The sequence below is a fragment of the Podarcis gaigeae genome, assembly GCF_964106915.1.
Source record: "Podarcis gaigeae genome assembly, chromosome: 4".
Lineage (NCBI taxonomy): Eukaryota > Metazoa > Chordata > Lepidosauria > Squamata > Lacertidae > Podarcis > Podarcis gaigeae.
Genome location: NC_139677.1, coordinates 97,727,173 through 97,753,666, shown reverse-complemented (window position 1 = coordinate 97,753,666; position 26,494 = coordinate 97,727,173). Strand labels below are relative to the sequence as shown.

Here is a 26,494-nt window from a genome sequence, read left to right as displayed (position 1 = left end):
CAGGTGGAATAGCTCTGTCTTACAGGCCCTCGTCTCGTGGGACAGAGCATTCCACCAGGTTGGAGCCATCACTGAAAAGGCCCTGGCGGAGGGTAGTCTGGCTTTCTTAGGGCCTGGGACCTTTAAGCTATTATTATTCATGGACCTTAGGGTCCTCTGTGGAACATAGCAGGAGAGGCGGTCCCGTAAATGTAGAAACGGCAAGGGCAAGAGTGAACATTATTATATACAGATTAAAAGGACACTATTGCAGATTTTTTAAACCATGAAATGAAAGGCTGTGGAAGCAAGTGCTAAAGGTATGGCTTTGTTATGCTGCAAGATGGACATGTCTGTAAGAAAGGAGGACCAGGAATGGATTATTGAACAGGCTAAAGACCCTAAAAAATCGTGACATGGTTCACCAAGAGCACCCAACTTCAGAACGTGGTTCAACAAGAGCCTCAAAATTCAGGATGTGGTTCACCAAGCCCCCCCAAATTCAAGATGTGGTTCACCAATAACCCCCAAATTCAGGATGTGGTTCACCAAGACCCCCAAAATTAAAGACATGGTTCACTAAGACACCCCAAATTCACGACGTGGTTCACCACGATCTCCAGTCCCTTTTGTTCCCTGTGGACAGCTTGAAAATAATGGTTGCTTTAGACCACACCAATGCACTTGTCAATTTACCTGCTCTCATCCTAGAAAACACATGTCAGGTTTTTCACTTCTACATGTAAGAAACAACCTTTTCCACAAGAGCTAACTGCCTGTTGCTTTAAGGACGTTTTATTCTAAATGGTACCGACGTATGAAGTTAGATGCCACCTCTGTGCCGTGAAATTTCGCGCATACCTGGGTTCTCCTCGGACTGGTTGAATCCACAGATCTGGCAAATGCAACGGACCCATTTGTTCATATCCTCCTCTGTTTCAGCCACAAGGTAGAAAGTCCTCTCGCTAGTCTTGATATCGAAGACATAGCTGTCCTGCAGCTCCTTCTTGTTGAAGGTCAAGCCGGCGTCCACCTGTTCGCAGAAGTTGAGGTTGATCACCCGCAGGGGCTTCTTGGAGTGGTCGTTCTTGTAGTACTCCAGCACATCGGGGTCTCCGCTCATTCGCCCACTGCGAAGAATGAACCATCGCTTCTTCCATGCCTATGAAAGAGAGAAGAGGTTGGGAACAGTCTGAATTTCTGGAATTAAGCATCTCCTGGCTAGCATGGCTGAGCCTGTAATTTTTTAAAAACATAGTATTTTATTAATTTTCTAAAAATAAAATAAATAAATACAGAATACAGTGGCACCTCGGGTTAAGTACTTACAGTGGTACCTCGGGTTACATACGCTTCAGGTTACAGACTCCAATAACCCAGAAATAGTGCTTCAGGTTAAGAACTTTGCTTCAGGATGAGAACAGAAATCATGCTCTGGTGGCGCGGCGGCAGCAGGAGGCCCCATTAGCTAAAGTGGTACCTCAGGTTAAGAACAGTTTCAGGTTAAGTACGGACCTCCGGAACGAATTAAGTACTTAACCCGAGGTACCACTGTAATTCATTCCAGAGGTCCATTCTTAACCTGAAACTGTTCTTAACCTGAAGCACCACTTTAGCTAATGGGGCCTCCCACTGCCGCTACGCAATTTCTGTTCTCATCTTGAAGCACAGTTCTTAACCCGAGGGACTATTTCTGGGTTAGCGGAGTCTGTAACCTGAAGTGTATGTAACCCGAGGTACCACTGTAACAAAAATTAAAATAACAATACGGAAACAAAACAAAACAAATTGACTTCCTTCTAATCCCTTCCTTGGTTCCATTATTCATCAAGATACTGCATGTCCATTGTTAAGTTTAGAACATGTTTAAATCACCTGTAGTCCATTCACAATAAAATTACAAGTATTCTTAAAGCCCTGCTAATGTGTACATTGCTTCTGTATATATGCAGGATGAAGAGGTTGAATCAGTCGTGATTAAATGGGCGCAAGATGTGGGACATAACATTGAAATAGCGGAATGGGAAAAATTATGGGAAAGTGATATAAAATTTACAGCATGTGTGGCGATCAAAGAAAATTATATGAAAATGATGTATAGATGGTATCTAACTCCAGCAAAATGAGCAAAAATGTATAAAACTAGGGAAAGCAAATGTTGTAAATGTAAAGCAACAGAAGGGATATTTTTCCATATGTGGTGGGATTGTAATATTATTAAGAAATTGGGAAATGGTTTACAATGAAATGAAGAAAATGTTTAAAATAACCTTTGTTAAAAAACCAAAAGCTTTCTTATTAGGTATTATAGGTGAGGACTTACCAAAAGTACAAAAGAATTTGTTTATGTATGTAACAACGAGCCTGTCATGTTTAATACAGCTGACTACGGTAAAAGTTTCCCAACTCAGGAAAGCCTTGACAGGCAGGGTCAACTAATTCTAGATTTTGCCTCAATACTTCTCTTAATAATAATAATAATAATATTCTTACACTCTGCCCATCTGACTGGGTTATCCCAGCCTCTTTGGGCGATTTCCTAGAGGACCAATTGGGATGAATAAGCAGCCAATGTCCTGCAAACTACTCCCAAACTTTGTGCAAAGAAATCTGGGATGGGTGCTCAGTAAGCAGGTTGCCAGAGATATCAGAGCCATGGGGCCCAATCCACCAAAAGATTCTACAGTGGAACCTCGGTTTTCAAACATAATCCGTTCCGGAACACCGTTCGAGTTCCGAAACGTTCGAAAACCGAAAACTCAGTATGGAAGCCGCAAAACGGAAAACTCTATATGTTTCATGTTTGACTTCTGAGGTGCGTTCGAAAACCGAAGCATTTACTTCCGGGTTTACGGCATTCGAAAACTGAAATGTTCGTCAATGGAGATGTTAAAAAACCAAGGATAAACGAGGTGAAAAGGGCCCACACAGGACGAGTTAATGAGAGAGAAATAAAGAGAACAAGTGTGTCTGTCTGTGACAGATTTGCTGCCTCATGCAGAAAAATCTCTTGGATGGGCCTTGAACTAGCTGGAAGCAACCTTGAATGGGCAATGAATGCAGAGCTGTGATTTATGGGCCCTGTCAGTAAACTCTGGTCCAGGGCGACGAAAGGGCTGAGCAAGACCGTTTGCTAACGCCTGATCTGAGGAAACATTTATTTAGCACAATTGTATCTCAAAACCTCTTCCAACTTGCTCAGGGCACAATGCACTAAAGTATATAGTCTGAATTAATAAATCTATCTATACTGTGAGTCGTGTGACCTGTAAAGTCGTTTTGGAGGGCTTGTAGGGGTTGAAAATGCAAAGTCTGAATGGAAAGCCCTCCTCAACACCACCAGATTCTTTGCAAGGTTTACATCTATACAGAAAAGCCGCAATTTGTGCAGGGGTTACGTTTGTCAGAGGTAGCAAAACTGAGTTGAATGGGGCTTACTCCCAGGAAACTATCCATAGGATTGCAGTCATGGCAGATGTCTCAACAGGGCTGTGGAATCAGGTCTCCCCAAATTCAAACGTGCTAACCGCTAAGCCATCCAGTGCCGTATTAAACCCTGTGGTGACCCCTTAGGCCGTTGAAATCTCAGGGGACCCCCCTCGCAAATGGTCTCCTAATACGTTTTTGAACTTGCGGCACACTAACTCACGGAAAGCTCAGTATCCGGAGGTTTCTCGTTTGTGCACTCTAGTAGGATAACATTGAACATTGACTCAAGATAGCTTGATTGTAATTGTCTTTCAAGATCAAATATTATTTTGATCTGTTGTCACGGGGCCCCTAAAAGGGCCCACAAGCCAGGGCCTACTCTGCCTATTTGGCAATATGGCACTGAAACTTTTCTTTACAGTATGCCGGTCAGCTGTTCCCAATAAGCCGAATACTAATCTATAATACAGTGGTACCTCGGGTTAAGTACTTAATTTGTTCCAGAAGTCCATTTTTAACCTGAAACTGTTCTTAACCTGAGGTACCATTTTAGCTAATGGGGCCTTCCACTGCTGCCACACAAATTTCTGTTCTCATCCTGATGCAAAGTTCTTAACCCAAGGTACTATTTCTGGGTTAGCGGAGTCTGGGTTAGCGTATGTAACCCGAGGTACCAGTGTAGTAGTAGTAGTAATAATAATAATAATAATAATAATAATAATAATTTGTTTATACCCCACCCATCTGGATGGGCTTCCCCAGACACTCTGGGCGGCTTTCAACAGAATATTAAAACACAGTAATGCATCAAACATTAAAAGCTTCTAAAATTCTTCTAAAAGTCTGGTAGTTGTTCTCTTTGACATCTGGTGGGAGGACGTTCCACAGGGTGGGTGCCACCACCGAGAAGGCCCTCTGCCTGGTTCCCTGCGCTCACTCTCTCTCTCTCTCTCTCTCTCTCTCTCTCTCTCTCTCTCTCTCTCTGTGTGTGTGTGTGTTGTACAGCTTGTTTCTCCTACCTCAGGGCTGCGCCACCTCCTTCCACTAGGAACCAAGCTATTACTAAGGTCCCCCACACTTCCAATTCAGCATCTATGCATTGAAGCTGAGGTGTCTGCCCACTTTAGCTTCACTGCTATGCGGCCCCCGCAAAGTTGTCTACAATGGGATGTGGCCCTTGGCCTGAAAGTGTTCCCCACCCAGCCCTGCTCTACACGACACCTCGGTGTTGCTTCTGCTGGTGCGGGACGACTGAAAGCCTTCTCCATCTCCTTCCCAGCTAACGCAGGGCCAATTTCACAAGTCTCCGAACATTCTGCGGCGCTCAATTCTATCTCCCTTTCCCCGGAAAACATCTGTTTTGTATGTAGGATGGAGCTGGCTGAAGGACGCTCGCTCCGAGGGCTGTTTCTCAGATCATGCGTCTCCCTGCCAAAGCAGCGCATGTATCTGTCGAATGCATATTGGCCCAGCTGTCAGAGACAGACAGCAGGGACTGGAGCTAGAATGTTAAAAAGCGCGAGAAACAGTGCCGGCCTTTAATCATAGGTTGTCGAGGGAGCGCAGATGAGATCCACTCAGCCCTTGAACACACACAGCTGTCCCAGCTAAAACTGCAGGCCTTCGTATGATGTGCCCCTCCACGCATAACTTGAACACACCGCAGAGAGCATCTTTTGCTATCATTCTTCGGTAAAGCTCAAGGGCACAGACCCCTGACACCAATGTCCCCTGTGCTGATTTTATAACGTATAGGTGCAATTTTGGGCCACATTTCCGGGCTGGGGAGACAAACTCTGGCTCATGCTGTAAGGAGGGTTTGTTCTGCATTATAAGGTCCCAACAGGATTTTCTTAAGTTACGCTCAATGTGGGTTGGGCTCACTCGTAATCTATTGGCAAGAACTACCGATTACGTGCACGCCAGACAATACAAAACTAAGCACCCTCTGGAGAAAGGGGATACAGCAAAGTTTTTTCCCACCCCCTCTGAGAATTCGGGGAAATGCAATGAAACTGAATGATGGAAGATTCGGGACAGCAAATCTCTTATGTTCGCAAGACTAAAAAAATGAATGTATCCTACTCAATGTTTAGTGAATTTACGGGTGGCACTGTGGGTTAAACCACAGAGCCTAGGACTTGCTGATCAGAAGGTCAGCGGTTCGAATCCCCGCAACGGGGTGAGTTCCTGTTGCTCGGTCCCAGCTCCTGCCAACCTAGCAGTTCGAAAGCACATCATAGTGCAAGTAGATAAATAGGTACCGCTCCGGCGGGAAGGTAAACGGTGTTTCCATGCGCTGCTCTGGTTTGCCAGAAGCGGCTTAGTCCTGCTGGCCACATGACCCAGAAGTTGTCTGCGGACAAACGCCGGCTCCCTCGGCCAGTAAAGCGAGATGAGCGCCGCAACCCCAGAGTTGTTCATGACTGGACCTAATGGTCAGGGGTCCCTTTACTTTTACTCAACATTTAACATGACTTCTCTCTCTCTCTCTCTCTCTCTCTCTCTCTCTCTCACACACACACACACACACACACACACACACACCATTCCTTTTCTACCCCATCCATCTAGGGCAACACACTTAGAAGTCTCCTGTCACCAGTCAGTGCAATATTCAGCACCTGTAGATAATCACAACTTGTGCCGCAATTGGAAAGAGAATTAAGGTGGCAGGCATCTGCGACCTTACTGGCACTGTGTTTTAAAGTGCGTCCAACCGCCGTGCAGGCAAAGAATTAAATAAACGGTTTTTAAGTAGGAGAGGATGGGTTTAGAGTTGCGCAGCCTTGAACCCAAGACCCAAGGTTAACACAGTGCAGTTGGTTTCAAAGCATCACCTCCCTCTTCAAATGTTCCCCCCCCAATTTTTTTAATAAAACGTTCATCTCTGATTATTTGTGCTCATAATGGTATCAGGTGGTTTAGACGACACTGCTTTCAAAACTGGTTTGGCCTGCAAGTGTTTCCTGGTGGACACAATGCTTTGTTTCCAAATCAGCGCATGGCCTGTAACTTCCGGCAGAAACCCTGTGTCTTTTCATACCTCAACTGTTTTGATTAATTACTACTTTTTTCTCGTGTATTTTTTGCTGTGCTACAGAACAAGGTTACTGCCCCTCCTGACGGCAGTGTTGCTGCAACGCTGGGGTAGCATCAAAGGGCAACTAACGGAAGCGGAATGATGCATGGATAGTCCTGCATTAATCCACCAATAAATGCACTATTTATTGCATTAGTCACAGGTTGCAGAATACGCCCACGGAAAACGCTGCCGCTGCCGAGAGAGGCCCTGATTTATATTGTGTTTACCTTTATTTATAATATTTGCATACAGCTTCTACAACCACGAGCAGCCCCAACAGCCATTAAAAATAGTAATCAGTTAAAACAACAATTAAACTAACAGCGACATTCAACAATTAAGACGGAGTAAACAGCAGACAGAAAAGCACCACCACAGGAGTTCTCCAACAGCAGCAGACAATATCAAACGGATATAACAGCTCTCATGCCTAATATTGGTGGACCAGGCTCAACTCCCTCCCTTCTTCCCAAAGGAAAAAAGGCAGCAAATGTTGAAAGATCAAAAGAATACAATTTAAATTAAAAGTAAAATAAAAACTGTTTAAAACATTAAAACTATCCAAGACAATTCAAATACATTTAGAAAAATCTAAAAACATATAACAGCTTTGCAGTTCTTAATTTCATGGCCAGTATCAATCAGCCATCAAGTGCCTGGGACACAGGAATGCTTTCCAATTTCTTCTGGAAGCCAACAACAAGAGAGACACATGCACCACATCAGAGGCACAAATGGGGAGCCACCACCCAAAAGTCCCTGTAATGTGTCAGTGCAAACTGGGCACCACCATGGAAGCCTTGGATGGCAATAGCCACTGAGAAGCCTATCCACCCCAATTAATGTGGCAGATCCTCCTTTTAATAATAATAATAAAAAACCACCTAACCTAAAAGTCATAATCACATAGCATAGAACAGGGGTGGGCAGCTGGCACCTCCAGATAGGAGGAAAAGGGAAAGTCATCACCACCTGAAAAAGTCTCTCTTCCCCTCTTAAGATTATCACCGCTTCATATTATTCCCCCACTTCCTTCCTTCCTTGTCACAAGAGTGTGGTGGTAGCTCTGGCGGTAGCCAACATTGGTAATATCCAAAGGCAACACAATGACCAAATACAACAATGCAATGTCAATATAAACTCTTTATATAATCTATGTTGTTGTTGTTCAGTCGTTTACTCATGTCCGACTCTTCATGACCCCATGGACCATTGCATGCCAGGCACTCCTGTCTCCCACTGCCTCCCGCAGTTTGGTCAAACTCATGCTGGTAGCTTCGAGAACACTGTCCAACCATCTCGTCCTCTGGCGTCCCCTTCTCCTTGTGCCCTTTTCTCTTCTCATGAGGTGGCCAAAGTATGGGAGCCTCAGCTTCACGACCTGTCCTTCCAGTGAGCACTCAGGGCTGATTTCCTTCAGAATGGATACGTTTGATCTTTTTGCAGTCCATGGGAATCTCAAGAGTCTCCTCCAGCACCAGAATTCAAAAGCATCCATTCTTCGGCGATCAGCCTTCTTTATGGTCCAGCTCTCACTTCCATACATCACTACTGGGAAGACCATAGCTTTAACTAGACGGACCTTTGTTGGCAAGGTGATGTCTCTGCTTTTTAAGATGCTGTCTAGGTTTGTCATTGCCCCTTCCTGGATCACTGCCTTGTTGTGGCGAAGGGGCTTGAATAACTCAGAGAAGCTATGAGCTATGCCGTGCAGGGCCATCCAAGATGGACAGGTCACGTTTTGACCAAACGTGATCCACCTGGAGCAGGAACCAGCAAGCCACTAAAGTATCCCTGCCAAGAAAACTCCATGGACAAAGACCATTGGCCCATCTAAGACAAACCATTGGCCCATCTAAGACAGTATTGTCCACACTGACTGGCAGCAGCTGTCCAGGGTTTCAGACAGGGTGTCTCTCTGTCAATGAGCTACGACCCTTCACAGCTGGCCGAACTGAGTGAGAGCTCAGCTAAAGCTCCAGTTGCAATGGGCAAAGAGGGGCAGAGGAAAAGCCTTCACTTTTTTATTTGCAGGAGTCAGTGTGCACAACCAATGTGGCCAACCCTTGGGGGGCAGAATGGAGAGAGGAACTACTCATCTCCCAGGGCTGCAAGTCTTCTGCGTGAGGACGGCGCCTGTTACGTGTTTGGCGTGCAGCACAGGAACTGGTGCATTCCTCCTCGTCCAGAGGTCACCTTTTTGACACCTGCGATTAAGACAAAGTGGCGTTTTGTTCCGATGAAGCAGGCAAGGACTAAAGCAAAGGAAAGAAGAGACCTCTGCATAGCTTGGCAAACAACCAGGGAGTTAATTGGGCCCCAAAACCATTCATCAGCTGCCTTTTCAAAGCCAAGCCGAGCATGATGTGGCATTTATCTCCCGTAAACAGGTCTGGTCTCCTTCTGCGCAGGTGAGGCCTCTGCGCTCGGCTGCTGTGAAGAGGCAGCCCAGATACTCAGGTGGTACGGCTGCGTCGAGCCTGCAACTCTTTCACCCAGTCAAACTACAGTGGAACTACAGGAACTGTGTTGGGTCAATGTAGAAGAAGAAGAAGAAGAGTTTGGATTTGATATCCCGCCTTTCACTCCCTTTAAGGAGTCTCAAAGCGGCTAACATTCTCCTTTCCCTTCCTCCCCCACAACAAACACTCTGTGAGGTGAGTGAGGCTGAGAGACTTCAGAGAAGTGTGACTAGCCCAAGGTCACCCAGCAGCTGCATGTGGAGGAGCGGGAAAGCGAACCAGGTTCACCAGATTACGAGACTACCGCTCTTAACCACTACACCACACTGGCGTAGGAACATAGCCTTGAACTGAGTAAGACCATCACTCTGTCTAGCTCTGTAGGATCTACAACAGGGGTCGGCAAGGCTGGATCACTCCCGCGGAGATCCTCTGTGGGCCAGGCCAGTGCAGTGCGACGCCGGAAATCACCTCTGCGCATGTCCGTGGCACAGAAAATCGTTTCTGCGCATGCCCAGACGCTGAAAACCGTGCTTGTGAATTTTCGGCATCTGGGCATGCGCAGAAGTGATTTCTGGAGCCGTGGAAGAGTCCCCGCACCATGCTGGGTTTAGCGCAGCATGTGAGGACTCGGTTCGGGGGCGGCTCATAGGCCAGTTAAGAGACCTCATGGGCCACTTCCGGCCCATGAGCCTTAGGTTGCCGACCCCTGGTCTACAAGGACAGGCTGTGGCTCTCTGGAGTTATGGAAGGGGCTGTTTTCCGGTCGTACCTGGAGATGCCAAGGATTGCACCTGAGGCCTTCTGCATCCAAGGTTGATACTTTGCCACTGACCTGCTGGGTCAGTGTTTGAAATTTGTTGTTATTTAGTTGTGTCTGACTCTTCGTGACCCCCCTGGACCAGAGCACGCCAGGCACTCCTGTCTTCCACTGCCTCCCGCAGCTTGGTCAAACTCATGTTGGTAGCTTCGAGAACACTGTCCAGCCATCTCGTCCTCTGTCGTCCCCTTCTCCTTGCGCCCTCCATCTTTCCCAACATCAGGGTCTTTTCCAGGGAGTCTTCTCTTCTCATGAGGTGGCCAAAGTCTTGGAGCCTCAGCTTCAGGATCTGTCCTTCCAGTGAACCCTCAGGGCTGATTTCCTTCAGAATGGATAGGTTTGATCTTCTTGCAGTCCATGGGACTCTCAAGAGTCTCCTCCAGCACCAGAATTCAAAAGCATCCATTCTTCGGCGATCAGCCTTCTTTATGGTCCAGCTCTCACTTCCATACATCACTACTGGGGAAACCATAGCTTGAACTATACGGACCTTTGTTGGCAAGGTTTGAATTAGCCAGGTGCATTTTGCACCTAGCTCTTGGCCACTTGTGAAGATCCTGGGGGACCACGATGATGCCTGATATCTTCACCATCTGGAGGTGCATGCCTGGGGATCTTTAGATCTGGGCTGTTTTCACACCCTAATACTTCATCCTGTTATATTTTTTCTGCACAGTTGCAATGAATTTCTGAAACCAAAATGCTTTACCTGTGCAGCCTGAGCAAGGGCAGTGAGCAACGTTACAGTTAATTGATGTCGCTTCACTTACCCCTACCCCACTCACAGCTGTGAAGAATATTCTTATGTTACGAATGGTCCATGTCACTGTTAAGAAAAGGAGGTAGGAATAGTCCTACAAATATGTGGACTGTCCCTGGATCAAGTGAATTTTCTTCTTTAAGTTCTCAAAGCTCTAAAAAATTAAGATTACAAATTGTACTTTTTATTTTAGTTTTTTATTTTTATTGGATTTGATATGTTAATCAGATGTTCTTATTGGAAAATTAATAATAATAAAAAGTTCTCAAAGCTCTTAACCCAGCTCAAGGTTGTCATCTGAACTATCCAGATGTTTAACTGAGAACCAACCACAGTCAGTCCATCCTTTGAAAAATAAGACTTTAGAGCCTTCTTGCCCCCAAATGGCAACTAGTCATTCTGTTTTGGCCACTGTAACCTGGGATTAAGGAGCCATTTAGCACCTGGCTTATATACCTCAATTTCTAACACTCCCCACAATACAGATCTTCGCTTTACAGAGGCCCTGTGTTGAGAAACAGGATGCCTCTAATCGCCAGATGGCGGACATAAACAATAGGGTACGGCGCTCTGCATCGTCTCCAGCTGGTGAGCTTCCAAAAACAGCTGGCTGGGAGCTCTTGGAAACATGCAGGATTAGACAGAATTTGGTCTGATCCCACAGTGCAGCCCCTGTGACGAGAAGCCCGAAGTACAAGTTGGGAGCAACAAGGATACAGAGCCAGCAGAACTTGTTTCCTGCTAAAGATGCTTAGGATTACAGCCTCAACTGAGCAGAAACACAACCACATCCCAGAAGTGGAGAAGGATGACTTCCTTTCCCTTTGCCGTTTTGCCCCCCTCCCTCCCCATGCCTTCCTTTGTCTTGTCACTCCAAAGATTTGTAGCCTAATTAGTTTCGCACTAAATCTCCAACTGGCCGCGCAACAGCCGAGGAAGTGGCGGCAGGACGGATCTTCGCAAAGGCAGCAGAGCAGCAAATTGTTTGACAGTAAAATAAAAGCAGAAACCGTAGGCCGGCTTTCGGATTTCAATTTAGTTTGGGAACTAAATGCAATTTCCCCTTTGACATGCTTGCTAATAGAGGAGCTAAATATAGACGCACAGCCATCTTGCTGCGCCTATCACTGAAGGGGGGGGGATATATAAATTGTGTCTTCCTCAGCAGAGAAGGAAACGGGATAGAGAAAGAAAGAAAGAAAGAAAGAAAGAAAGAAAGAAAGAAAGAAAGAAAGAAAGAAAGACTTATGCTTTGTCGCTTCCCAAGTGAATGGGGAGGTCAAGATAACCTTCCCAGGTCCTTTATGAAAATCTCTTTAATTTCAATATATATGCAATGCTCCAGTGAAGGCAAAATAGCTCTGTTCATCTACAGAGAGCTCTAATTGTCTGGGGTTTTTTTTGCTCTTTTATTCATTGTACTCACCCTTATGTGGGCAGGGTAATTGTTGTATGTTGCTGGGTGATTTTTGTGGAGGATCGCTTTTAGAAGGTTTGCTTCGCTTTTGTGGATTTTTGTGGTGTACAGCAATAGCTTGGTTGTTGAACTTAATCCGTTCTGGGAGTCTGTTTGACTCCAGGAACCGTTCAAAAACCAAGGCGCGGATTCCAATTGGCTGCAGGAACTTCCTACATTCAGTCGGAATCCGTGTTGGACATTTGGCTTCTGAAAAACATTCACAAACCAGAACAAACCGGGTTTGCAGCATTTGGGAGCTGATTTCTTCGGGAGCCAAGCCATTAGACAACCAAGGTACCGCTGTATTTTGCATTGTTTAGTGCATGTATTCATTGAATTTATATCCCACCTTTTCCTCCAAGGACCTCAAGGTGACGTACACGGCTCCCACCATCACCTGCAAGGCCACAAATTTCCAACCACACTGGCTCTCATATAGCACAAAGTGCCCAAAGACCTTAAAATGTACAATTAAACACCCTATATATAAAAGTGTAGCAATGACAAACCTAGACAGCATCTTAAAAAGCAGAGACATCACCTTGCCAACAAAGGTCCGTATAGTTAAAGCTATGGTCTTCCCAGTAGTGATGTATGGAAGTGAGAGCTGGACCATAAAGAAGGCTGATCGCCGAAGAATGGATGCTTTTGAATTCTGGTGCTGGAGGAGACTCTTGAGAGCCCCATGGACTGCAAGAAGATCAAACCGATCCATTCTGAAGGAAATCAGCCCTGAGTGCTCACTGGAAGGACAGATCCTGAAGCTGAGGCTCCAGTACTTTGGCCACCTCATGAGAAGAGAAGACTCCCTGGAAAAGACCCTGATGCTGGGGCAAGATGGAGGGCACAAGGGGAAGGGGATGACAGAGGACAAGATGGTTGGACAGTGTTCTCGAAGCTACCGGCATGAGTCTGACCAAACTGCGGGAGGCAGAGGAAGACAGAAGTGCCTGGCGTGCTCTGGTCCATGGGGTCACGAAGAGTCGGACACGACTAAACGACTAAATAACAAGAACAACATATAAAAGTATGCTTCCTGCAAGCTATTCCCTTTGCATGTAGGCCATTCAAGGAATAATCAGTGGGGAAAGGAGCGGTAATGAAGGATTGCTTCTGTTACGGTATGGGCGCAAGTTTGTGCTTTCTCTCCAACTTTCTGAAATCAAGTTCCCTTCCAAACTTACTCTGAGCGCGCAAGTGCACACACACAAATTGGCCATCCATCTCTTCGGCCCGCTAGTGCACAGACCTTCTTGCACCCAAGTGCCCTCCTCCTCCTCCTCCCAATATCTGTGCATTCCACATGGCTGGCCAGCCAAACGAAATTTGAAGGGCACCTTGCTTCAGAAAAAAAAGATATACCTTGCAAGTTCAAATGGTATCCATTAATCACAACATGCTAGGGGACCCAGATTGAAGGATCGGGCCATTAAGCCAACAGAATGCTCAACTGGAGACCCAGTTCCAGTTCATTTCAGGGGTTTGGCCTTTCCCTAGTTTGGTTCGAAACCCATTTTCCTGGTTTGTCAGCCCTGAGCCCATTTGTTCCATTCACTCTGTCTCCTGTTCCAAGCGGGGCTCGGTTTTCTGTACTGCTTCGATCCATACCCTCTCCTCTTGAGCTTAAAAGATCTGAAGGCTCCTGGGCCAAAATTTCACATGACACTGAGATGGCGTGCAGTTTTTATTTTGACTTTTGATTTTCCTATTACAGTGGACGCTTGGGTGGCGAACATGATCTGTGCAGATGCACGTTCGTAACCCGCAGTGTTCGCGGGTTGTGATTCAGTGCTTCTGCGCATGCGAAAAGCGTGATTTAGTGCTTCTGCGATTGCGCGATGGCCGAAACTTAGAAGTAACCCGTTCCGGTACTTCTGGGGTTTGGCGGTTCGTAACCCGAAAACTGCAACCTGAAGCGGCTGTAACCCTAGGTGTGACTGTATTACAGTGGCACCTCAGGTTACATACGCTTCAGGTTACATACGCTTCAGGTTACAGATTCCGCTAACCCAGAAATAGTACCCCGAGTTAAGAACTTTGCTTCAGGATGAGAACAGAAATCGTGCTCCGGCAGCATGGTGGCAGTGGGGGGCCCCATTAGCTAAAGTGGTGCTTCAGGTTAAGAACAGTTTCAGGTTAAGAACGGACCTCCAGAACGAATTAAGTTCTTAACCCGCGGTACCAGTGTATTTTTTATTTTTTTTAAAAAAAGCTTGGAAAACATAGTTGCAAAAACTGCAACCTGGAACAGATGACTGGGACTGGGGTAATAATAATTTGAACAACAACAGAAGCCGTTTCTGGTGATACAGACTCCCTCTAGCCTGGCAGGGTATTTTTTTGAGGCGTGTCGCAGATTTTTTGCATGTGCATTCTGCACCATGTCACTGACACACTAATGGTACATTCGTGGTAGATTTATACTGGACCATCCACACACTTTATTCGTCATTCTGCAAGGATTTCCCTACATTATTGCCATCTGGACCAGCACTCTTGCGCTACAGCGCAACAAACGTCGGTCGAAATATAAACAGGAACATTTCCTGGCATGCAAAGTTGCCAGGACCCTGAAACTTGGGGCAGGTGCGAACAGTAGTAAGTGTGGGGTTGGGCATAACCATCCCAATAACTACCAAGCGCCCTAGTCTCCGTTTCCAATGTTTACATATCTCCTTTTATGTGCAGATGCCGAAACCAGATGATGCCGTTCTGTAACCTCCGGGCAATTTGAGCTATTTGGCTCCGATATTCCAGTAAACCAGAAAACGCTCATGCAGAGACCGCACTGTAAATCAGGTTACGTCTGCAAAGTGCACAGGCCACCCCCTTGACTATCGTCACGGACCTAGCCCTGCTGAACCAACAGCCACCTGACCTCCTGACTTTGTGGAGCCTTTCGCCACTGGCAGAGAGGCCGATACAGACACCCGCTAGCTCTGCAGGTGAGGTCAGCCAAGTCCCGAGACTTGGAAAACGCGCCTCCTTGCAGGGATTTCTGGCTTAGCAACGGCTGCCCTGCACCTGGGCGTCAGAGGAAGCCATGCGTTATCTTCCCTGTTATTGCAGAGAAGCAGATAAAAAAAGGGGGGGGGGGGAGAAGGCACCAGAGGCAGACAGTCCATAATACTTTAGCAAGAGATTACAAAACACCCTTTCAGAGGCAAGGCCCTGGCAACTTATTTAATCACAGCAGTGGCTGATAAGAGAACTTCCGCTGCTGCCGTGGTTCAGAGAAGTCAATAAAGAGCAAAATCCACTCAGAGAGGGAGAGATGGGCTCTTTCCTTCTAAAGATTTCAGTGCATGTAAGGACACAGGTTCGCTCTTGGATATATTCTAGATTATACTGCAAAACCTCCAACCACTCTGTGTTTTTAAAAGCTCGCGCTGCAGGAACCAGCGAATGGGGCATTGAACATTGGAACATCTGGAGAGCAGTAGTTATGGAAATTACGGCGGGGGGGGGTCCAACATCTTTAAAGTTCTTAAATGTTACAAATATTATGCATAAATGTATTCTTTTGACTTGACAGCTCAGGGAAGTTAAAAAGGTAAAGGTAAAGGGACACCTGACCATTAGGTCCAGTCGTGGCCGACTCTGGGGTTGCGGCACTCATCTCGCTTTATTGGCCGAGGGAGCCGGTGTACAGCTTCCAGGTCATGTGGCCAGCATGACTAAGCCGCCTCTGGTGAACCAAAGCAGCGCACGGAAACGCCGTTTACCTTCCCGCCGGAGTGGTACCTATTTATCTACTTGAACTTTGATGTGCTTTATAACTGCTAGGTTGGCAGAAGCAGGGACTGAGCAACAGGAGCTCACCCCGTTGCGGGGATTCGAACTGCCGACCTTCTGATCGGCAAGTCCTAGGCTCTGTGGTTTAACCCACAGTGCCACCCACGTCACAGCGCCACCCGCGTCCACAGCGCCACCCACGTCAGGGAAGTTACCTAGCTTTAAAAATCATATAAAATCAACTCCTCTGCCAGTTTCCCTCATTCCACTGCCAATTTGCTTCATCGGCCAAGGACTTAGAAACCACTTGGTCCGCCATAATCCCTCAAGCAGGAAGTCACATACTCACAGGAAGGTACTCATAGGTGTCAATCGCTCGGCACAGGCACTCCTTTGGACTTGCCCAGGTGGCAGATTATGCAAACCAAAGTTCTATTGTCCCTTTGAAGTAGGTGCTTAGAATGTACTTCCCAATACATATCCTGTATCGGCCTGTTGCCCCAACACATTCCTCCTATGTTAATCATGTATAACCCTCCCCTTTTCTGATGTAGCAATGATGTAGTGATGATGCTTAATGAACTGTATGCTGGGATAAGATAGAAACTTTTAAAAGTCCTTGTCACCCCATCCTCGGGGTTCAAAATTCCTCTTTGAACCTGTTGTGCCATAAACTTTGGTCTACAGCTATTTGCTCCGGTTGGTGGCTGGACTCCTTCCTTTATTCTGCAGGGACCCGTGAGCCATAGCTGTCAACTTACAGATTTGAAAATAAGGGATCAGCAGCCAAAATAAGGTATTTTCCAAGCACAGGTATGTTCAACTTCTGAGCCCCTCCGAGCCAAAGGCAGAAAGCCCAGCCAGCAGCCAAACGAAGCCTCAAGCGGAGGTTCCCACAGCGCAGCAACCCGGCAAAGGGGATGCAGCAAGGAAAACCACCGTCACCTCTCCGCTGGGAAGCGCTGAGCAAAGGCGAGTCCCCAGGCAACGTGGCTGATTTGATCAGCACAAGGCATGCAAGCTCCACCCCCCAGTCGTTCTTAGACTCCTTATTGGGTGAGCAACGCAGCCAAGCAACACAGTTGGAGCCTCCCTCCTCCCTGGCCAGCAGGCAGGGAGGGAGAGGAGCTGCTTCTTTTGAAACCTGGGAAATGTAAGGGACATCATCAATAAGGGACAGCAGCAGGACACGGCGCTGGGATAAGGGAGTTTCCCGCCAAATAAGGGACAGTTGACAGCTATGCCGTGGGCTCTGCCTGACGAGCTGGGTGACTGAGCAGCCTCACACCTAGATTTTTCCGTAACAGCAGTGTAAGAAACTCAGATATAGAAGCCAGGAGCCAAATGGCTCCTTAAAACAGGGTTACAGTCGCCAAAGCAGAATGCACAGTTGCACAACCAGGATGTGATTTTATGTTTCCAGTTCAAATCCCAGCTTGGAAACCCACCGATTCCAACCCCCCCCCCCCCCAGTTTTTAAGGGAGACAGAGAAGACACTGACAAGGACACACTCCAACTTGGCATTTCCCACAAGCGGCGAGACATCACAATCAAACTCGGTTTGCACGTTTACAGCGCAATTCTTTGTCTGGAGCACCACACCTGTGATTTTAAGAGGTGAGGAAAGATGCAAGAGACGTGGCAATAAGATACCCTCTCGAACATCGTGATTTATTGGCATTTATGAGGAAATAGGTCCGAGCAAGGGGAATGCACAAGCAACCATGCTCCTGTACACTGAGGCGGTTTCTCTGACAGCCCTCTCTGCAAAAAGGACAGGCACGCCCCATTAAGCACAATTGGCTCCCGGCCTCGGGGCATCCATCAGCTTGGCAGGGAGGGCAACCAAAGCTTGAAGAATTCGCACTCCAAGGACAGGCCTGCAAGAGCCTCAACATTTTAATGAGGGAGGCTGAGGATTTTTTCCTTGCAGGTGAGGAAAGAGACTGCATCCGTGGTGTGCCTGCCGTTGTGGTGAGCTCTGGCGGCTTCTTGCAAAGCGTGGCTTGCTAGCGAGGCCCAAAATTTGGGAGTGTGTTCGCACCCCACTGTCCTTGCCCCGCTGCTGCCCCAATTCCCTTCTGTTGTGGGCTTTAGCTAGGACTAGGACTCTCTCTCAGCCCAGGCGTTGCACTGCCTTATGGTCCTGAAAGATCTTCAATGGCTCCCAGTATGTTTCCAAGCACAATTCAAAGTACACCAAAAGTGCGCTGTTTGTGTGGGGGGGGGGGATGGTGTAGCCCGAATGATCAGAATCCCCACACTGATCCATGTGGCGATTCCTGGAATGTCCACAGTCCGGATCCAGAAGGAAATTGGGCCGGATCCAGCCCCTGAGCCATAGTTTGGGTTTGAGTCCCACATTGGCCAATGGAAGTGGGGATTCCTGCATTGCAAGGGGTTGGAACAGATGACCCTCGTGGTCCCAACTCTTAGGTTTCTATGAATTAAGAGTGAAGTGTTTTTAGAGCAGAAGGTTGCGATGCCTTTACCTGGCTCTAGAAAAGAGCCGTATGGAAGTGAGAGCTGGACCATAAAGAAAGCTGATTGTCGAAGAATGGATGCTTTTGAATTCTGGTGCTGGAGGAGACTCTTGAGAGTCCCATGGACTGCAAGAAGATCAAACGCATCCATTCTGAAGGAAATCAGCCCTGAGTGCTCACTGGAAGGACAGATCGTGAAGCTGAGGCTCCAAGACTTTGGCCATCTCAGGAGAAGAGAAGACTCCCTGGAAAAGATCCTGATGTTGGGAAAGATGGAGGGCACAAGAAGAAGGGGACGACAGAGGACGAGATGGTTGGATAGTGTTCTCGAAGCTACCAGCATGAGTTTGACCAAACTGCGGGAGGCAGTGGAAGACAGGAGTGCCTGGCGTGCTTTGGTTCAGGGGGTCACGAAGAGTTGGACACAACTAAACGATTAAACAACAACAACAACAGAACAGAACAGAGCCGTCCGTTCCTTGCCGAAGCTGCACAGCCAATCCTGCTGCGTCTTACTCCTGAAACGAAATGCAAACATGCGTACTTTCTGGTGACACCTGTTTACACAGCCAAAGCGCCTTTTAATCCAATGTTGTATTCTACCCAACAGCTGGGTTTGTTTGCTTTCAGCCACGTTCTCCAACAAGGAAACACAGGAGAGCCCCTAGCGCATGAGGGGAACACGAGGAACGTACTGTATGTGAGCCCGTTGTGCATGAGTTCTTGGGGAAGGGTAGCTGTTCGCATAATCTGACAAAACCCATCATCAGGGAGGGATGATCTTTCCCACGGAAAAATAGCTTATGCTGAGTAAGAACGATTGCAAAACAACAACAAACCTCTGGTTACGTGAAACATATTCAATAAACACACAAGACATAACCGGCTGTACATTTGAAAAAAATATATATACTATTCATTGTATTGAATTGTAGATTTCAACAAAAGTAGCTCATAAAGTTCAACGAAAAAAGCAGAAGACCCAGTGGACCAGTCCATTCTCTAATCAGTTTATGCATATGGTCCATATATGTGAAAGTATTTACTCCACCTGTCTGTTCATAGACAGTCCACACGAAAGGTTGTTGCAGTTCCACAGAATCCTTTCACAGTCTAAGACAAAGATTTCTACATATATATATATATATATATATATATATATATAGTGTGTGTATATATATAGAGTATATATATATATATATATATGCTTTCGTAGATTTTCACGGGTACAGGAATGCAGGTTTTGGTGTCCTCGGGTGTCTTCCCGTGTAAAAGTTGGGGTGTCTAGGCGACGTTTCGACGAGGTCTCACTCGTCATCTTCAGGCTGGTGCTTTCGGCTTCTTGTTACTGGAACAGAGCGGGATCTCAATGTTTGAGTTCCTATAAATACTGTAGAGGGGGTGTGGTGTCTAGCCTCCAATGTTCTGGGCAGAGAGGAAGTTCCCAGGCTAGTGTGCCTTTTCTTCTTTTGTTCCTTAATTACTAATCCACACCTAATGACCCACCTAAGTGGTACTCAGGATATCACTCAAGAAATCACTCAAGGTATCTCTCAAGTAATTAAGGAACAAAAGAAGAAAAGGCACACTAGCCTGGGAACTTCCTCTCTGCCCAGAACATTGGAGGCTAGACACCACACCCCCTCTACAGTATTTATAGGAACTCAAACATTGAGATCCCGCTCTGTTCCAGTAACAAGAAGCCGAAAGCACCAGCCTGAAGATGACGAGTGAGACCTCGTCGAAACGTCGCCTAGACACCCCAACTTTTACACGGGAAGACACCCGAGGACACCAAAACCTGCATATATATATATATATATATATATGCTTTCGTAGATTTTCACGGGTACAGGGTACAGTATTATATCTATATTATTTTTTCAAACATACAGCCGGTTACGTCTTGTGTGTTTATTGAGTCAGAACGATCGGGCAGTGCTGGATTACCCATGAGGGACACCCCACACTGCCAATATTTCGCCGCAGGTCCCACTTATTATTATTTGTGTTAATAATACCTGTAACTTTTGGGAATGGGTGACTCCTTGAAAAGAGCATTTCCCCAGGGGTGTCTTATCCATAGAGGCTAGTGGCGCAGGGCGCCAAGTTTGGGAGGGCACCAGGGAAGAGACGGTGGCTGGCCGCGGCCCCTCCCGGCATCAGCTCGCCTCCCTCACCCACCTCCGCCATGATCCCAGAACCTCTGCCTGCCATGGCCACCGTGGCACAAAGTGTCCAGCCTCTGCCTCTTCCCCACAGGAGGAGCTGCCCTCCAGCTGCTGCCCACCTCCTCCACTGAGAGCCAGTGTGGTGTAGTGGTTAAGAGTGGTGGACTGGTGAACCGGGTTCGCTTCCCTGCTCCTCCACATGCAGCTGCTGGGTGACCTTGGGCCAGTCACACTTCTTTGAAGTCTCTCAGCCCCACTCACCTCACAGAGTGTTTGTTGTGGGGGAGGAAGGGAAAGGAGAATGTTAGCCGCTTTGAGACTCCTTCGGGTAGTGATAAAGCGAGATAACAAATCCAAACTCTTCTAAAAAAAAGGTCAGCAACTCTGGGAAACCACGGCAAATGCTTAAGACGGCCTTGCATTTGCCAAGTTGTTAAGATGTAAAGAGGAAATGGCTGCACACAGCTACGATTTGTCACCGGGCAAACCGATAGGTGGGGTTTGTAGTCATTTTTGCCTTATCCCTCACCCACCCCGCAAAAATGTGCAGCACACAGGTCTCTCAGTTTAGCCATGCCATGGCTGGCTGGCCAAATCTAATTTCTGTGCTTGAGTAGCTAAGATGCATCAATGCCTTCAGGGAGCTAGGATTTAATATCCGCTCACATCTGAATTAAATAGGAAATTGAGAGCAACACCTATGAACAAAAAAACAAACTGCATCCTTTGTGAACCTATGTGCTATTGCACCCAGTCACTGATTAATCTAACCCAGAACTGTCTATTCTGATTGAAAGCTGCTCTCTGGGGAAAGGGCGGTAGAGCTTGGTGGTAGAACATCTGTTTTGCATGCAGAATGTCCAGGTAAGATTATGAAAGGCTCCTCTCTGAAACCCTGGAGGTTTGCTGTCAAGATGGTAGGCATCGCAGAACCAGATGGACCAAATGCCTGATTCAACAGAAGGCAGCTTCCTGTTCTAAAAAAAAAGAGATGGTTCAGCTGTTTAGGTATGTAACACCTAGGATTCTTTATGCACAAAAATGGAAGGAGGTTCCCACTAAGGAATGGATAAGCAAGGCGATGGGGCTATGCAGAAATGGCAAAGTTAACAGCCAAAATAAGAGAAACTAAGGACGATTGTTTTGTGGAAGAATGGAAGCCTTTTTCAGATCACTTAAAGAAATGTTATCGAATGATGCACTCGCGAGCAAGATTTGAACTCTGAGCAACAGGAGGAATTGAAGATTATTATATTGTCGTTATGATATAAGAAAGAGAAGATAGTTGCAGCAGAGGGGGAAGGAATTAAAACTCTGCGGAAAACGGAATGGGAAGTCGACAAAAGAAAAGGGAAAAAAAATACTATGTATTGAAGTGTGTTCTTGGGAGAAAAGCAATGACAAACCTAGACAGCATCTTAAAAAGCAGAGACATCACCTTGCCAACAAAGCTCCGTATAGTTAAAGCCATGGTTTTCCCAGTAGTGATGGACTGCAAGAAGATCAAACCGATCCATTCTGAAGGAAATCAGCCCTGAGTGCTCACTGGAAGGACACATCCTGAAGCTCCAAGACTTTGGCCACCTCATGAGAAGAGAAGACTCCCTGGAAAAGACCCTGATGCTGGGAAAGATGGAGGGCACAAGGAGAAGGGGACGACAGAGGACAAGATGGTGGGACAGTGTTCTCGAAGCTACCAGCATGAGTTTGACCAAACTGCGGGAGGCAGTGGAAGACAGGAGTGCCTGGGGTACTCTGGTCCAGGGGGTCACGAAGAGTCGGACACGACTAAACGACTAAACAACATTGAAGTGTGTATGTTAAACATTTGAAAATTTAATAAAATATAATAATAATAAAATTAGAGGGCAGCTTCCTAAGCTTCTGTGCTCCGGGCTTTTTGACAGGGGTCTCTTCCGGAGGGAGATGCAATTCTGTCAGCATCTCCCAATTTGATAAGGTCTTATTATTAATAATTATTAAGTCAATGTATTTATTCGCTGGCTTTCTTGCTGGGATTCAAGGTGGCTGGCAGAATTTTTTTTAAAAAACATTGTTATAAAATACAAAGAAATAAAAAGAAACCAGTTACAAGCCGTAGCCACAATAAACCGAAACACACTGAGAACCAGCATCAGAGATCGCCCTGACAGCAGTCCAGCACCCTAATTTTCAAAGATCTGTCAAATACAAAGGTTTTGATCTCCTGGTGGACGAGAACAAGGAGGGAGCCAATCTAACCTCTCTTGGGAGGGAATTCTACCATCTGGGGGCAGCCACAGAAAGGCTCTCTCTCGAGTCACTACAAAACTTGCCTCTAATCAGGGTGGATAAAAATCAATGATAAAAAAAAAAACCCAACGGATTTTTTTTTATTTAAATTGGATTTTTAAAATAAAATGCTTTTGGAGGAAGAATCTTTCTAAAGAGAGTTTTCTATTTAAGTTACATTATAGTCCAGAGGCTATTCATCAGGAAATAAGGATTTGTTTTAAGTTTTTTATGTGTGCTAAAACTCAGTCTAAGTTTTGCTTTTTTCATAGTTTAAACAAATCAGTTAACAAACATGGATACATATATTGTTTTAGTTAAATAAATTGTTCAAATTGTTTTTAAGGAAATGATTATTTTTCTCCTTCTGATAAAGTACAGCAGAAAAGTTGTCCAAATATGAACAGTTAACTTATTAAACCTCACAAGAGTTTCATAATTATCTGTCTATGTATTTCTACTAGTAGAACCAATTCAGTAATTTTTGATATAACTGTAAAAACTACTCTGAAACTACTTTTTTCATCAACAATCTGGCTTCTGCATGCTCAGTTGGTGCATTGTGATAGGAATTTTATAGTCTTAGATATATGGTAATGTTCATAACCGCACGTACATAGATCAGCACAGGAAGACCAACCTGGAACCATTTTGATTCCTAAACTGAGCAAATGTTTTCTCTGCAAGGTCAAAATGGAAAAGCCTCCCCATTGTCTTTTCCTTCACAAATCCTGTCTTAAGGGTATGTCTGTGTTTGAATAGGGTGTGAGCCTGTGACCTGGCCCAGGAACTAAGTATTTATCATTACAAAAGACTGGCCAGGCTACCCAGGGTATCCAGTCAAGTAACCTGCCAGACAGGAGATAAACAAGGACAGGAGAAAAACAACATTCAAATTTCTGTTTTAGACCGCCTTTTCTGTGATGTAGGTATGATGTATCTGAGGGGTGGTCTTAGGTTACACCCCTTCTGTGATGTATGTATGATGTTTCTACAGGGTGGCAATTTCAAAAGTCTTTATAAGGCCTTGCGCGCCATTTTTCTAGGTCCCTCCTCTCTCCTGCAGGTGAGGGGAGCACCCTGTTTCAACAGATCAATAAAGATCAAGCTTACTAGCTGCTTTGCTTCTCAATATTCTCTGGTTGGCCTCTGTTATTTTCTCCTACCAATAGGGAACCTATGTAAGGACTGTATATGGGCTCTTGGATACCCCATAAGGGAAAATGGCAATTTTTATTTACAATAACATCCCTCTCTGGTCCTGTCGAGATGCCCCATGTGCCCTGAAGACAGGGGAAGACTGATGTGGAAAAGGGGAGGATTGGCCAAGGCTGAATGCACAAAGCAAATCCTTAAGAATCATCCATGTAACTGAAGTCACATTTGCCCACATTCATTGGGAAAATATCTGATGCGCATGGAGCAAACTCGCTGCCAGATCCAATCAGCACCCCAGAACGTATTTTAATTATCTGCCACACTGGTTGCAGTTTGGAGGTGTTGAAAGGTCAACGTTTACGTCGGAAGGTTTTTGTTTAGCCTGTTCATTAATTGGGGGAGCGGTGGTTTCTTGCATTTTTTGAGGGGAGGCACACCACATCCCACATTAAAGGGGCTTTCAAAAGGCACACACAAAATAAAACGAGGAAAACAAAGCCTCCCATTATGGAAACCATAAATAAAGGATCTAAGGGAGTCAGATGATACATAAATTAAGGCGGCAGGGATCGCTGCAATAGCCACAAAGACACACTCAATGAACAGATACGTAGCCGTGTTGGTCTGCCATAGTCAAAAAAAAATAAAAAAATAAAATCTTCCAGTAGCACCTTAAAGACCAACTAAGTCAGTTCTTGGTATGAGCTTTCGTGTGCATGCACACTTCTTCAGATACACTGAAACAGAAGTTTCCAGACCCTTCTATATAGTGAGAAGGTGGGGAGGGGTATTACTCAGAAGGCTGGTGGGAATGGGTGATTGGCAGATAGCTGTGATGAGCCTGTTGACGACTCTTAACGACTGCAATAGGTCTTACAGGAAGAAGCAAGGGGTGAAAAGGTGAAAAATGGCTTTGTCATGTATAATGAGATAAGAATCCAAGGTCTTTGTTCAGGCCAGGTTTCTCCATGGTTTTAAGTTTGGTGATTAGTTGTAATTCAGCAGCTTCTCTTTCCAGTCTATTTCTGAAATTCCTTTGTAGTAAAACAGCTACTTTGAGATCTTGTATAGAATGTCCTGGGAGATTGAAGTGTTCTCCTACTGGTTTCTCTGTCTTGTGATTCCTGATGTCCGATTTATGTCCGTTTATTCTTTGGCGTAAGGTCTGGCCTGTTTGTCCAATATAGAGAGCTGAAGGACACTGTTGGCATTGAAGCTCATACCAAGAACTGACTTAGTTGGTCTTTAAGGTGCTACTGGAATAATTTTTTTTTTGTTTTTTTGTTTTGACACTCAATGAAGCGAAGGCCGAGAGCAATGAAAAGCTCGCTTCAGACATTAGCCCATCGCCACATGACTTTGCTGGCTGGGGCTGATGGGACTTGTAGTCCAAATATCAGGAGGGCGCTAGGTTCACCTAGCAGCAATGTTGTTTTCTGAAGCCTTCTATTTCATACATGGAAAACGTAATCAGGAAACTCATACGGCCTCAGTCCAGTATATCTGAAGGAGAGTCTCCACGCCCATCGTTCAGCCCGGACACTGAGGTCCAGCTCCAAGGGTCTTCTGCCGGTTCCCTCGCTGCGAGAAGCCAAGTTACAGGGAAGCAGGCAGAGGGCCTTCTCGGTAGTGGCACCCGTTCTGTGGAACACCCTCCCATCAGATGTCAAGGAAATAAACAACTATCTGACTTTTAGAAGACATCTGAAAGCAGCCCTGTTTAGGGAAGTTTTTAATGTGTGATATTTTAATGTATTTTTAATCTTTGTTGGAAGCCGCCCAGAGTGGCTGGGGAAGGTGTCAAAGAAGGATAGAACATTCTTTATGTATGCTACAACAGCAGCAAGAACTCTTATAGCAAAGTACTGGAAGACACAAGATTTACCCACCGTGGAAGAGTGGCAGATGAAAGTGATGGACTACATGGGCTTGGCAGAGATGACGAGCAGAATCCGAGACCAGGGAAGAGCAACGGCGGAAGAAGATTGGAAAAAATTTAAAGACTATTTAAAGAAGTATTCAAAAATTAGTGAATGTTAGATTGATGCGGAATGAGAAAAGATAGGGGTTAATAGCGATAATGGTTAAGTGGAAGAAATTGAATGTTTTTACAATTAATTTGAAAATAAGGGAGGGATTTGTTAATTAATTAATTTGACATGAGAATGCAGAAATGGGAGGTATGAGGAAGTCGGGAGAGTAAGGAACATGAAACTAAGAGTCTGAAATTATACGTGTTGTATGTTCTTTTATTGCTTTATTTTGTTTTGTTATGGATGGAAAATTGAATAAAATTTATTTTAAAAAAAACAGAGTGGCTGGGGAAGACCAAGCAAGATGGGCGGGGTATAAATTATTATTATTATTATTATTATTATTATTATTATTATTATATGAACCACAGCTCTTGCTGGGATGCAGGATTTCAGATTGCAGGTGTTGGAACCATGCGTTGCAGGGACTGCAGCTCCCATGAGCTCCATCCAGATTAGCCAATGGTCAGGGAGGATGGGAACTGTAGTCGAACAACAACTGGGGACCCATGACTGAAGAGACGGATGCGCCTTCAAGCTCTACTCTACAATAGCATCATTGAATGGAAAAGAGTAGCATCATGGAGACAGCATTCCGACCTTCTCTGACACCCTAGCTTTCTGCTTGCAGTGAGTTATTCTACATTT

General features: G+C 45.7%; 1 protein-coding gene across 1 annotated transcript in view; it reads right to left on the bottom strand.

The window, feature by feature from the left end:
- Window positions 1–26,494, bottom strand: part of GAB2 (GRB2 associated binding protein 2) — a 146,729-nt gene that overhangs the window by 64,600 nt on the left and 55,635 nt on the right. Inside the window, exon 2 of the mRNA XM_083736685.1 lies at window positions 841–1,141. Within this exon, the coding sequence (XP_083592811.1) occupies window positions 841–1,141 (301 nt within the window). The remainder of the gene's footprint in view (window positions 1–840; window positions 1,142–26,494) is intronic.